The sequence below is a fragment of the Pipistrellus kuhlii genome, unplaced genomic scaffold (genome assembly GCF_014108245.1).
Source record: "Pipistrellus kuhlii isolate mPipKuh1 unplaced genomic scaffold, mPipKuh1.p scaffold_m20_p_8, whole genome shotgun sequence".
Taxonomy (NCBI): Eukaryota; Metazoa; Chordata; class Mammalia; order Chiroptera; family Vespertilionidae; genus Pipistrellus; species Pipistrellus kuhlii.
In genome coordinates, this window is record NW_023425584.1 from 40,696,068 (window position 1) to 40,711,535 (window position 15,468).

A 15,468-nucleotide genomic window follows, 5' to 3' on the forward strand; every position below is an offset into this window, starting at 1 on the left:
CACTAGGCCTCTAGTGTGTGAGTGTGTGTGTGTGTGTGTGTGTGTGTGTGTGTGTATTTATATAAAACACCAATAACCAGAACAGTGGAAAAACCAGAACGATGGGAATGACTGGTGGCTATGCCATGCACTGCAGCAGCCAACTGGCCTGATCAGGGCCCCGATTCCCACTCCCCACCCCAATAGTGGGTAGTGGCAGCCGGCCAACCACCTTGGTGGGCAGTAATTTGGGGACAGAGGACCTTGGAGGTGCTTGGTCTCAGGCAGCTGCACAGGCAATGCTTTCCTATGGCAGAAGTGGACCTAGGATCAGGGTGCCAGAGTCGGGACGGTGTGAGGAGGCTTACCTCCTGGCTGCCGCAGCCCCAGTGGGCCATGCATAGCAGCCAGATGTCTGGCGCTGGTAGGAACAGTGGCAGGAATGGGGTGGGGGATGCAAGGGGAAGAGGCACCCAGGAATCAGGAGGCTGGAGACCTGACCTGAGCACTTGCCCTCCTCACTGAGCCCAGTAGCACTAGCAGGTAGGCCATGGTGCATGGTGAAGTGCTGGGGTCGCACAATTGACTGGTGGAGGGAAGCGAACTGGGAGGGCCCTGTGTGAGGTGGGGCCCCAAGTGGCATGGGTGGGGCCAGAATGTATGCACCCTCATCAGCCATGCCCACCACCCTCATCGGCCATGCCCACCTATCCAATAAAGCCCAGAACTCGTGTGGGGTGCCAGGGCAGGGGCTGGAAACCCTGGTGGAGTGGGCAGGGCTGCAGACCCATGCCTTTTCAGCATTGGCCTTAGAATTCCAAAGGTGACCAGTGTACTGATTACCAGTGCATCAGAGGTCAGCCCCACTTTAACGGAGAGGATGTGGCAGAAAGAGGCAAGATCATAGGAAGGATAGGAAATGTTGTGGCCAGCTCTGGGAAACACAGCTGCCATGATATTCAAAAACTATGAACAGATAATAATCTTTGGTCTCTGTTCTACAGAAGAGGAAGCTCAGACTCAAAAAAGGGAGCCTTCTGCAACACCTCACCCACTTCTCAGACCTGACCCTTTGCAGCATTGTTTTCCTGGAAAGTAGAAGATCCAAAATGTTTTTAGATCTTTGATATTTTAGGCAGGAAATAATTTAGCTCAGGGAAATCATTGGAAAGCTGGAGGAGAGGGTAGTAGGCTGGGTCCCCAGGAAAGACTCCCTGGCTATCGGGAGGACCTATACCCCTCAGCCACAACTGAATTCTAGGACACTCTGGCACAGCTGTGACCCAGGGATCAGGAAACTGCTGCCCCTGCAGTGCCCTCCAGTTCCCACAAAACAGGTCACTGGCCAAAACCAGTTTGGCTCAGTGGATAGAGTATAGCCTGTGGACTAAAGGGTCCCAGGTTCAATTCCAGTCAAGGGCATGTACCTTGGTTATAGGCATATCCCCGGTGGGGGTTGTGCAGGAGCCAGCTGATGTTTCTCTCTCATTGATGTTTCTAACTCTCTATCTCTCCAACTCTCCCTTCCTCTCTGTAAAAAATCAATAAAATATATTTAAAAACAAACAAAACAGGTCACTGGGCACTGTCTCTGCCACAGCTGCCTGTGCACAGCTTGGATTCTGCTGCAGAAAACCTCCACATCTCTGCAAACATGACCACCAGCAGCAAATAGTCCAAACTGTGGGAAGATGCCTCTGCCCCACTTCTGCCTTCAAAATATTGTGCAAGCACACCCAATCAGCAGAAACAAATTCATATCCAGGAACCTAGGTACAAAGGGGTTTGGGAAATTTCAGGCTTTTGTCTAGGAGTGAGATCTTGTCAATGTACCCCATATGTCTGATGTTGATAAAAATGGGGCATGGCTGGTGGGGCTCAGTGGTTGAGCATTGATCTATGAACCAGGAGGAAACAATTTGATTCCTAATCAGGTTTTGGGCTCAATCTTCAGTAGGGGGGTGCAGGAGGCAGCTAATCAATGATTCTTTTTCATCACTGATGTTTCTATCTCTCCCTCTCCCCTCCTCTGAAATAAATATATATATATTAAATGGGGTCATGCTGTGTATATGTTCTATAATGAGTTTTTCACTTCATAGATCACTGATGTCTCTCCTATTAAAACCATACTTATAGAACTTTATTTATTTATTTATCATTCATTTTAATTGATCTCAGAGAGAAGGGAGAGAGAAAGAAACATTGTTCCATTGTTTTCAGCATTCACTGGACTGGATATTAAATCTGTAAACTGGGCATGTGCCCTGACTGGCAATCAATCCAGCACTTTATGGTGTTTGGGGCAATGCAATGCTGGTACTCTGACTCCAAATTCCAGCCTCCAGAACTGTGAGAAAAATACATTTCTTTATTTAAGCCACACAAATTTATGATACTTTGTTATGGCTGTCTGAGCTCACTAATCCTATATAATGAAAGACTATTATTCATCTTGTCCCCTTGGGAGTTCAACCAGGAGACTAGGAGTTCCATTGCTTGCTATGATGTGCGCTGACAACCAGGGGGCACAGGCGATAGAGGGCAAGCAGTGGTGGTGGGATGTTGAGGGAGCCAGGGAAGGAGGAGGCAGGGAGGCCGGGATCCAGGGAACCAAGAGGTGGCAGTGTGTGGGCGGTGAGGGAAGGAGGTGGTGGGGAGGTGGTGATCCTGATTGGCCCTGATCGCTGGCCAGGCCAAGGGACCCTACCCATGTACAAATTTTGTGCACCGGGCCTCTAGTATGTGTGTATGTGTGTGTGTGTGTATAAATATGAATATATATTTTTATATATTCATGTATATATGTATATATCTGTGTATATATGTGCGTATATGTGTATATATGTGTATATATTTGTATATAGATGTATATATTTTTGTGTGTATATATATTTGTATATATATATTTGTATATATATATATTTGTATATATATATTTGTATATGTGTATATATACGTGTGTATATATATTTGTATATATATTTGTGTGTGTATATATATTTGTATATATGTATGTATTTGTGTGTGTATATATACATTTATATATATATATATATATATATATATATATATATATATATATTTGTGCGTGTGTGTGTGTATATATATATGAACTCAAATGGGCTCAATATTTGGCAAAACTTCAAACTGGGTATATCTGTAATATTTAAGTTGATGTAGATATAAATGGTTAACAAAATCTGATGCAATATCATTGTACAGACTGCCAATATCTCTGAGAAGCTAAGCATTTTCTCTACTATGGCAAAGAATGCCACTAAGAGGATCATTTTTCTTCCCTTGCTTGATGTATTCAATTGTTTCATTCAGAGGAACTTCAATGCAGTTGAGCATTCTGTGAACTCTAAAGTAAGCCATGAGCATGAGACAAAAACAACCCACAACTATAAATATTTCCTCTCACCAAACATGCAAATAATTTGATCTTAACAAATTCAAATCCTAGTATGTTTTACTCATAGCTTCCTGTATCTGGATTTAAAAAAAAAAATGGATGTTACCTGGTTAAAATATGTGAAAGTTATAATACATTTGTATAGTACAGAAAATACATATTGAAAGGTTTTGGGTAAAACCAGTTTTGTTAATTCTTATAATTTAAATGTATTAAAGGATATAACAAATCCTTTTGTAAAGAAAATGAACACCCATTATTATCTTTATGGGTTATTATTTTTTAATATATTGGGGCCATTTTGTAAGCACTTAACATTTACTATATGTGGATTTATTTGAAACCTTCTTGACCATTTGTAATCTGTTCATAATTTCAGTCCCATTACCAAACAAGAAGAAATTGAATTTTATTTAAAATACTAGTGGGCCAGTGCACAAAATTCATGCACAAGTGGGTAGTGTCCCTCAACCCAGCCTATACCCTCTCCAACCTGGGACCTCTTGGGGGATGTCTGACTGCTTGTTTAGGCCCAATCTGACAGGATCAAAATCTGGGACCACTAGCTCCTAACTGCTCACTTGCCTGCCTGCCTGATTTCTCCTAATCACTCTGCCTGCTGGCCTTTTTGACCCCAATAGACACCCCCCTTTGCCAGCCTAATTGCCCCAACTTACCCCCCTATGGCCTGCTCACTTTCAACTATTCCCCCTAACCGGCCTGATCACCCCTAACTGCCCCCCTGGCCAGATTGCTTGCCCCCAACTGCCCCCCACTGCCATCCTGTTTGCCCCTTATTGCCCCCCACTGCTGTCCTGCTCGCCCCCCTACCCCCCACCCTGCCAGGCTGGCCCTCCCCTACTGCAGGCCTGCTCACCCCCACCTGCCCTCCCCTCTTGGCCTAATCACCCCTAATTGCTCTGCCTCAGCCCCACCACCATGGCTTTGTCTGAAAGGATGTCTGGAAGGTCTCCCAGAAAGTATCCCAGTCTAATTAGCATTTTACCCTTTATTAGTATAGATATTGCATAATTTATTGCCTTCAATTTCTACAACTTGAGATCAAGGAAAATCACCAGGTTGACTCAGGGGTTGAAAAGTATCTATAGAGAGGAAATATAGTTTTAAAATCTATTTGTAAGAAAAGTTGAACATATTAAGTACTAAAAATAATTATATAATAAAAAATGAAAAAAAAATCCAAAATTTAATAGATGCATATTTTAACATTCATTTCTACTCCTTTCTTCTATCAGAAGCCCATTCTGCATAGAAATTGGAAAGTTGACTCCTTCCTCAATTTTAGTGGCGGAACTTGTTGAACCTGTATACCAAAAATGAACAATGAAAACTGAGGGGGATGGTTTTCAAATGGTTTCTAGGAAATTTATGCCTGAATGTGGTTGTGTCTCAGTATGAGGATGGATTTCTGTAACCATCTTGCCATCTGCCTAAGGACAAAGCTCAGATAAGAAGGGGGAAGAGCCAAGAGACACCAAGAGAAATGGCACTGAAGTTCTGATATTTAATGCCTTAAGATAAAAGTCTGAATATTTTGTTAGGTAAAATGTCCTTTTCTAGTGCAAGTTTGGGAATTTCCATTGCTTGAAGCCAAATATATCCTGAATATATTTAATTTGGTCTACCTTTTAAAATTTAGTTTTAAAATACTCTCTTTTCAAACTATTGTTTTTTATCTACTTTTTAAAAATTACATTAGAAATCATATTTTCCAAATATAACACAAGTAAGCTAATTCTAAATTCTTAACAATTTTACTTCAACAATTCAATTCAGAAGTCTTTAAAATAAAATATAAATTGAAAACTTGATCTATATTAGTGATTTTTCTCAACCATCGTTCTATATTTCTGAGTAACTTAGAAAAGAAATGCCAGTTCATATGAGAGTTGGTCTTTAAAACATGCAATATGTGTAACTTTATTTAAAAGGGTAGGTGTGGGCTAGAAGGGGACAATGGGGGTAAAGGGGGACATTTGTAACACTTTAAACAATAGAAATTTAAATAAAAACAGGCATTGACTAAAAATGATTCATTTATGTAGGTTCCTTTAAATGAACTGTATGTTAATAACCATTGACTTTATAATAAGGAAATGCAAGATATTTTCAGAAAGAAAAGCGGTCTTTGAAAAAGTATACACCTTAAAATTCAATAAACAGAAATAACTTTCAGACATGTCTTTACCACTGAAATATTAGACTTTATTTGATCTTTTCAACATGGACTTACAAAAATATTAACAACACAAAAATACCAATTCTAAGCCACTTTAAATAAAGTTTACTTTTAGCAACGATAAATTTCCATTGAAAAATAAAATGTTACAAGGCACATTTATTGAATTGGCTGTACATGCAAACAGGCATCTACACAAAAACTTGGCAACATGTGCAGAAGGGAGGCAAGATTAGAAGCAGTAGCTCAAGGCATCTCTATGTAAATTAGCTTTTACTAGAATGCTTATCAGAAAAGTGAAGACTCTTCTTATTTAATCAAGGCACTAACACACACAAGATTACATTTTCTTGAAAGAATAAACTTCTACTATCAACTAAGATAACTTGATATTATCACACACAATTTAGAATGAGCAAAATTTAAATCTATCAAGAAATTCCACAGGATTACATATTTTTTGTAAGTTGGCTTAATTATTTCCTATGGTAAGTAATTAAAAATAAGCAAGTTCTACTACATGGAAAATTACTGTGCCATGAAATTATGGATATAATTCATCTAGACATCTTATATTACATCCTATTAACTCCTTGTGCATATAAGAGAGAAACACAGTCCCCTGATATTATTTTGGTAATCCATACACAAGCCTTATGAAATATTGTTCAAATATTTGAACATTTTGATAGACTGGGCTATCTAGAAAGAGATGTCAAGGCTTGACACACCCACTACACTTCCCATTCTGTTGCCTGGTACCCTTTCTTAAAAACTCTGTTTTTGAGGTAAATACTTCTCAACACAGTGATTCAGAGATACAATGAATGAGAGCTGGCATATGAGTTTCACATAGATTCTTACAATAGATCAGTATTTACTGAAACACATTTGTAGATATTGAAAAGCAAGACATTTTTAAAAGATTTACTGTAGTTTGTAGATAAGATACTCTATATATTTATTTTATAATACTAATATAGGAAACAGAAGATTAGACTATATGGTTACAGGAAATAACTAAGCAGATTAAAAAATAGAACAGCAGCAAGAACCATAAAACTATTTCCTAGACACCTTTGGTATGAGAAGTCAGAATTTTAAAAGTAATTATTTATGTGTAAATAAATAACTCTTGCCTCTATTTTCAAAATGGATTTCAAACAAGTAGTAATAATCAATATAATAAAGCCCTTTTACACTTGATCTTAGCCCTAAGGCCAAAAAGTGACTAAAGCCCTTGTTTTAAGTCCTCACTCAAGGTTATGTATTTCTTAATTGATTTTGAGAGAGAGAGAGAAATCGATATGAGAGAAACATCTATCAGTTGCCTTCCTTACTCTCCCAGATGTGGACTGAACCAGAAACCTAGAGGTATGTGCCTCAATGGGAACAGAACCTGCAACCTTTCTTTTGGTACATGGGATGATGCTCCAACCAACTGAGCCATTGCTAGGAATTTTTTTTTTAATAGCCCTTTAAAAAGGATTGAAAGGAGCTAAGTGATATAGATGAAAGGTGAAAGAGAAGGAAAGGTCTGGCAATTGAACTAAAATTAAAAAAATTATGCTAGACAACAGACTGAGATATACTTTCAATTTATCAGAAAATCAATTAATGAGTTTCTGATCAATCAAGGCTAAAGTGAACCTGAATGGGTTATATAGCTCTCATGATCTTATAAAGGGAGACAAGAGTTCATATGAATAAAGCAACTTTAACTTTTCTCAACCCTGAGACAATGTCACTACACGAAACCATAGAAAACAGACACTAAAGCATGGTTAAGCATAATTTATATGTTCTCTCTCTATATATATGACTTTTATAATATAGTGTATCTGATAATCACTGAAGGCATAATATTAAGCTACATAGGTATGAAGAGATTTAAGACTAGGCCAGATTTTTGTCACCTACATTGATACAGCTTTATAAATTAAGGAATGTTGGAGGTAAGGTTTTACTATTCAAGTCACAATTTTGATAGCTAGCAAGCAACTGAATTAGTCAACCAATGGAAAGAATAGCAATATATACTATAAAGTAGTTTTGTAAGCAACACTAAAATCTTCCATCACTAATTTCAGCCATCAGAAAAGAAGACATGCCAGGATATACATTTAAAAGAAGTTCAGCTCTTACTAGTACTTTAAACATTAATTCAAAATGAAATTAGATATTGAATTTGTACTAGTAATTTTAAAAATTTTGGTTTAAAAACAAAACAAAAAAACCATCAAACAAAAAAACAAACAAACAAAAACAAACAAACCCACAAACACCTTAGATGAGAAATCAGAAAATTTCTCTTTGTAAATTACTTTGCCATCCTTAGGTAAAATAGCTATTTTGAGCATATTTCTTAGAATAAATTAAAGCTAATGATTTTATTAAAATAAGAAAAAATATGCAATATACTCAATTAACTCACTTCAGTTGGTTCAAAATGTAAAATAAAAATTACTTAATTATATCCATTGCTCTGGATACATTAAAATCAGAGAAAAAAAATACAATAATGTCATGAAAAGGTATGCCTCTGTAAAATGAAGCAACCTTCTAAGATTCATTTATTTTTCTGCAAAAAAACAAAACAAACAAAACAAAAAAAAACAAACACAAAACTTTGTAGACAGAACCTTTCGCCACATAATTTACTAAGCTAAGCTGCCATCACCTGGGAATTAAACTGGACTGAGGACAATTCATAGATCACCATCATCCATCCCCCACCTGCTGCATTCGCTGACAGGTGGAAAGAATCTTTCCCGCCTAGGCCCTCTGGGCCAGGGCGATGTTAATGGTCTGGGAGCCCAACATGCGGCCATTCATCTCAGCCATTGCCCTAGCAGCCTCCTCTGGAGAGGAGAAGCAGATCAAGCCAAACCCTCTGCTTCGACCTTGTTCCTGCATTATCTTAGCTCTGATAACTGATCCAAAAGGAGAAAATGCTCTCCGTAGCTTTTCTTCATCAATGGAATCATCGAGGTTCTTGACATAGATCTTCAACCCCCTGAACCGCCAAACTGTTTCCTGTCTCCGCTGCTCAAACAATTGCTTTAACTCAGCTTGACGCTCTGCTTTCTTTTGTGCCCTGCCTACAAATACCGGCTGTCCGAATAATTCCCTCCCATTCACTATGTCAACGGCCCTTTTGGCAGCCTCATGGGTATCGAAACTCACAAAGCCAAAGCCTTTGGATTTCCCACTGGAATCTGTCATCACCTTAACACTCACGATTTTGCCATAATGGCTGAAAAACTCCCTCAGTTTCTCATCGTCCACGTCATCTCCAAAGTTCTTGATGTAGATATTGGTGAACTCATTGGCTTTATTTTGGAGCTCAGCTTCCCGATCTCTGCGGTTTTTAAATGGGCCGACGAAGATCCTAAAGTCCTTAAGCAGCTTCCCATTCATCTCGTCAATGGCCCTGTCTGCCGCAGCCTGGCTCTGATAATGCACGAAGGCATAGCCCATGGAGCCCTGATCATCATACATCACCTTAGAGGACAGGATCTTCCCAAACACTGAGAAATGCTCATACAGCGTTTTGTTATCAATGGATTTGTCCAGATTCTTGATGAACACGTTCCCGATTCCAGATTTCCTCAGGTAGGCGTCACGTTGGGACCACATGAGCCTGATGGGCTTGCCTTGCATCACGTCGAAGTTCATGGTGTCCAGGGCCTTCTGGGCATCACCCACATTGAGGAAGTTCACATAGGCATAGCCCAGGGAGCAGCGGGTGGCCAGGTCCCTGCAGATGCGGATGGACAGCACGGTTCCCACGGTGCTGAACTTCATGAACAGCATGTTCTCGGTGACATCTGGGGCGAGGTCACCCACGTAGAGGGAGGCCTGGCGGTACTTGGCGTCCACATCCATGTTGCTGGACCCTGATGGGGAGCGCTGGCCCCTAGGAGCTCTCCCAGAGATGCCTGCAGGGAGGGTGGCTGGGCTACAGCTGGGCCGGGCTCACGCAGCAGCGCAGCGCGGTGGCCTCCGGATTGCCACTGGGAGCTGGAGAGATGGGGCTCAGGGGCAGCTTTCCCGATGGGGCTAAGGCAGCAGCAGGCTCATGCAAAGGCCCCCCTCCTCCCAGGCAACCCACCAGGCCGCTCCGCGGAAAGCTGCGACAGAACTCTCAGGTCTCAGAGAAGGCTGGCAGGGGAGACGTTTCCTTCCCGGGCCAAATGTGCGCAAAAGCTTCAGGTGGCCAGCGGGCCCGCAGTCCCTGCGTTCTGCACAGACGCCCCCGGAGGGAGGCTGGGTTCCCAATAGAAGCAGGCCTCGCTCGGCTCGGGCTGGCTCGGAGTTACAGCCGCGGGGCCAGGAGCTCCACAAGTGGCCTAGGAGGCCGCGGTCCGGGCGCGCGGCGCGGGGCCAGGCCAGAGCCCGAGCCGCCGGGGGACCAGGTCTGCAGGCGCCGCGGCCGCTGCGGCAGGGAATGCGCAGCCCCCGCGCGGCGCCCCCGGCGAGGCCGGATGGGGAGAGGGGAGGCGGACAGAACGCCCGACGCAGGGGACAGACGCGGCCCTGCGGGCAGCGGAACAGGGTCGGGGGCTCACCCGTGTGCGGCCGGCGGGGCGGGCGGGAAACCCGGAACTCGCGCGCTGAACTTCCCGCGCACTCGCTGCCAAAGGGGGTGTTTTCTTCTTCTTCTTTTTTTTTTTTAAATATATATATATTTTGTGATGTTTTTCTTCTTGCCCGCCCTCTCACTCGTTTCCCACCCCCGTCAGACAGGCTGAGAAAGCAGGAGGCGGCGACAGGGGTGGAGAGAGGCAGCCAGAGGAGGGGCCCTCATCACCCACCCCCGCAGGGCTGGCTGCTGCGCAGGGTCTGACTGCAGAGCTTTTTTTCCAAACGTGGAGCAGGGCCTGCCACTTACAAGCTGAAAAACCCTCCAGTGGCTTCCTCCCTTGGCCGGCTAAATTCCTACATTTGCACCTTGTTCTACAAAATTCTGCAGGGTTGCTGTCATGTTCCAGCCTCAACTGCTGCTGGGTTCCCCTTACTGAAATCCATGACACACTCACCTTTTTTTTTTTTTTTTTTTTTTTCTTTCCATAGCCAACGCAGCAAAAATGTGTTCCTCTGAAATCATTTGGATCCTTTTTCCAAATATCAATTTTCCCTAAAGAACTTCTGAAAATTTAGGCTTCCCTCTTAGAAACATATGCCACCGTGGCGTTTGTCTAATTACAATCTAGTCTATTTACCTTCTGTTGCAGTAGGGACCATGCTCATTTTATGTCCAGACCTAACCAGGGACTTTCAGCAACGGGATGCTCAACATTGAGTGAATGAATGGACTGCATGAAATAGATGAGGAATTTAACCTGAGGCTGGTTTTCATGCCCAGAGGCATGGAGATAGTGTGCCTCATCTCCGAGAGTATTAGAGGGGTTAAATGAGTTAATAGATTTGGAAATGTTTAACACAGTATATGGGACATATTAACATTGGTTTCACTTCCTTTAGCATTAAATAACATCTTTAACATCATTCACACACACACAAAAAAAACAACAACAACAACAACAACAAAAAAACCCTTAAATTTTTAATGATAATGCATCTTTAAAAAATGTTACCTGCAAAACTGAATTGGGCGGATTGTTTTATATAAGACTAATTTAGTGCTTTTCAATTTTCATTCAACATAGGAATTATCTGGGAATCTTGTTTGAAAACAGATTCTGATTCAGTATATTGGAAATTCTATATTTCTATTTTTTAAATATATATATATATATATATATATATATATATATATATTTGATATTTTTATAGAGAGAAAGGGGAAAGGATAGAGATCTAGAAACACTGATGAGAAACATCCATCAGCTGCCTCTTGCACGTCCCCTACTGAGGATATGCTTGCAACCAAGGTACATGCCCTTGGCCAGAATCAAACCTGGGACCCCCCCCAGTGCACAGGCTGATGCTCTGTCCACTGAGCCAAACCTTTAGGGCAGGGAATTCTACATTTCTATAAAGCTCCTGAGAACGAATTCTCTTGTTTTCTGAACTAACCTATCAAGACCTCAAAGCTAAATGAGTGAGCCCCTCACAGTGGCATCTTTCTTAATGTAAGGCTAGAAAACACACACACACACACACACACACACACACACACACAAACATTTCTCTCTGAGAAGCTAAGGATACTCTAGCAAAATTCATTCTTAGTAATATACCAAACAAAACCCCACTAAGCATGCATAATGTTCACTATAAAATCAAACTGCTTTCAACCTAAAATGGAATAATGGGTCTATGATTCTTCCCAAATTAATCATGATTGTTTCATGTTTGTGAAATTTATTCTGATATCTGTTGCTTTGTAGGATCATTTGTTCAAATAAGTAAATTGAGTAATCTTTTCTTGAACCATGTCTTCTGGGCTACAATTTTTAAAATGAAGAAGGACCACTGACATGGTGCATATTAGCAACATTCCAACACATACTTTAAAAATTCAGACACTATTTGGCATTATTTAAAGTACATAAAAGTAATCACCATGGTCAATATTATATATGATTTAAAAACAAAATAAAGTTCCTAAGTGTATATTTCCTGGGAACTATACCTCGACTTGATTTCTAAGAAAAATGCCTAAGAGCACAGAAGTTCTCTGTACAATACTTCAGCCATAGCCAGTTACAAACATATTTAAAGAACTCTTAGGCTTTTCATTTTACTTTAGTGTGATCTTCACTCAACATTTTGTGAAAAGTGAGTTTCCAAATTCAGAATTTAGTCCTATATTCTGTCTCTAATCAATCTATGTGCAGCAGGTATAAACCTGGATTTGTTAAACCACCACCACTCATGCTATGTTCCACTTTACTCAGTATACTGTCTTTGCTTTTATACTTTAACAATGTAAGTGTTTTTAAACATCCATGATTCTTCCCTCTCTTTAAATTTCCAAATCTCATCTTCTTGTCATTTGTATTCATTCAGCAACTTCTTAAAGTGGATGTCTTTTCCATTCCCTTTACCCCCATTCTCATGCTTCTGCCTTGGCTTCATTTCCTTGTGTATTATTACTTCGTGAGTTTTATTTATTTATTCATCTCCTTTATCTACATGCCAGACCCCCTTGCATTTTGCTATCTGAATAATTTTACTAACATTTCTTTCATAGTATTTGATTAAAAATAACAAATGACTTTCAATTTTTGCAAAATCAACCATATCCTAACAACATATATCTTCTGTCAAATTAATCTGTCATTTGTTCTAAGTGTACATGCAATTATGTTTTTTTAAAAATATAATCTCCCTGATTATTAAATTCTACCATCCTTCAGCCCCATTTTCTCCAATATTTATTTTCTCTCTCAGTAATTCTGACATACTAACTTTTCCTTTTCTGAATCTATTTAACATACTCATATGTACAGGTGTTCCCTAACTTTTCAAAAGTTCACTTTATGCCTCTTAGCTCTTAATGTAAAGATCTACATTAATATCCGTTTTCATTAGCCTAAAGAAATCCCAAGAGGATATTTGATTTTATGGGATAAAAGGCAAAAAAAAAAAAAAAAAGTGGAAATAGCCATTAGCTTTGATTTGCAGTGAATTGTTACTAGGGCAGCACCACACTCTTTCCCCAGGAACTACACGCAGCATCTCAGCATCACAGCTCTGGACTGTGTGTGTGAGCATCTGTGCTCTCTATTTATTTTGTGCATCATTCACTAGCAAGATCTGTCCTGAAGTAATTGCTCTTCACTTTATGCAATTTTGGTTTTTACCAACGGGGAAGCCGGTAGCTAATTTTGTGTGAGTTCAAGGCTTTGATAATCCTTAACTTAAATTGTTGTAGGTATGTATATTGCTGACATGCATGTCTTCTTAATTCTTAAAGTATTCAAAAATATTTCAATTTAATCGCCAATATTTTGCCTCACTTTGAAATGTTATAATTCTGTCCACCCCATTTTTTTAGTTCAATTGCCTTTCAATTTAAAAGTTTCTTACATGGGTGGCTCACAGATTTAAGAGGGAATAAGATGCTGCTTTGCTTAAAGGACTGGAAAACTCTATTCACTCATATTGCTGTCAATGAAAGTCATTGATTATCTTGACATTTATTGAGTAAATAGTTAATTTGAGTATGGAAATGCTTTTGAAAATAGAAATCTTTTGAACTAATTAGACCAAAGTAGTTTCTGAAGTATACTTAAATCATTGCTATGATGTAATCAACTATCTGTGAAATCATGCTAGGCAATAAGACTACAGTGGTTAATAAGACACAAGTGGTGGTGGGAAATATTTAGAGATCTGACTGTCCTCAGATGAGTGCCCAAAGAACTTCATTTTATCTCTTTGCCCTCCCTACCTGGCTTGTACACTTCTCTGTCCTTGCTCCAGAATGTGGACTCATCTCACTGTTCGCCCCATATTGTCAAAGTTGGAAAACTATTCACCTTGACTTCTCAGATTCTTCAGAGTTAGTTCCTACAAAGCAATCAGACTCTCTCTATCCAGTGAGATCAGTTCTCCTAACAAATCCACTGTATTATTGTGCCAAAATCTCTTCACCTCACCACAAGTAAAGAACAGAATCAGTGAAAGTCTCAGGGAATCCCTTTCTTGGAGAGCATTCTTTATTGATGTGCCATTCAAAAGAGAGTCCTATTTGCTCTAAACTTGATGCTAAACTTGAGGAGAGAGGAATTTAGGACTACATCTTATTTTCATACCAAGAAAGACCTAGCATCTCCCATAGAGAGGCACATCTCATTACTAGTCATTCAGACAAGGGTGATTTTCTGACACCCACTATGGGGAAATGTTTTCTACTTCAAACAGAAATTTTTCAAAGGGCTAAAAATAAGAATGAAGGCAAAATGACCCTTCAACTTAGGTGTTGAGTATATGTAGATGTTCATTTAATTATTTTATTACTTTAAAAATATATATATTTTATTGATTTTTTTACAGAGAGGAAGGGAGAGGGATAGAGAGTTAGAAACATCGATGAGAGAGAGTCATCAATCAGCTGCCTCCTGCACGTCCCCCACTGGGGATATGCCCGCAGCCAAGGTACATGCCCTTGACTGGAATCGAACCTGGGACCCTTCAGTCTGCAGGCCGACGCTCTATCCACAGAGCCAAACCGGTTTCAGCTTTATTACTTTTATATATGTTTCAATTTCCCCCAATAAAAATGGAGAGCAAACTACAGTTGGCTCTCTCTATTCACATGTTCCAAATTTTCAGATTCACCAACCACTTACTGATCAAAGAGATCTTTCATTTTAGTATTTACTGGTCTACACTGCATCCCTTAGCATTAGTTAGCCAAATACCTACTAAGAAAACAGTATCCCAGGTTCCATAGGCATAACCTCAAAAGTCTTTGCATTAAGATATATGGCAGTCAGTGCAGCAGAGAAAGTAGTACAAGACTGAGAGGGTTACTGGGAATTGATCTTTTAGGTAACATTGACTTCTTCTCATTCTCCTGAACCTTCATGTATCTCTCTGAAGAGGAGTCTTCTTAACTAATGCAATCAAACTGTTACCAGCATAGAGTGGATAATTACCTCCACCTTGTCCTATACCAGGTCCATTTCTATAATTGGGTAAAAATGTTCTATGATTCAACAACATTTCTGCTTGTTTCTTGCTCCTGGTTGCAAGAAATACCCCGAGAGATCTTCTAGATATAAAGTCCCTACCCTGCAGTTAGCAAGCTTCTGTGTTCAGAGCAACATCTTTTCTTCAGGTAGCAATTGCTGAGATCTGACCTTGGTGTGTAATTGCTTTTTCTGATGCTTGCTATTATGCCAAGCTGCCAGAACAACTAGTCGATTAGGGTTTAGGAACAATCTTTCCTTTT

The 15,468-nt window shown here is 40.2% G+C and overlaps 1 protein-coding gene across 1 annotated transcript; it reads right to left on the reverse strand.

Annotated features, from left to right (window-relative positions):
- Positions 1-5,601: 5,601 nt before the first annotated feature.
- PABPC4L (poly(A) binding protein cytoplasmic 4 like) lies at positions 5,602-10,267 on the reverse strand. Its single transcript, XM_045576634.1, has 2 exons — positions 10,169-10,267; positions 5,602-9,538 (listed from the first exon to the last, which is right to left on the reverse strand). The coding sequence occupies exon 2, from the start codon at positions 9,483-9,485 to the stop codon at positions 8,373-8,375; it is 1,113 nt and encodes a 370-aa protein (XP_045432590.1). The 5' UTR covers positions 9,486-9,538; positions 10,169-10,267; the 3' UTR covers positions 5,602-8,372.
- Positions 10,268-15,468: the final 5,201 nt, after the last annotated feature.

What these genes read in the sequence shown, in the direction of transcription:
- PABPC4L (XM_045576634.1), bottom strand. Translation starts at nt 9,485, where the DNA reads ATGGATGTGGACGCCAAGTACCGCCAGGCCTCCCTCTACGTGGGTGAC.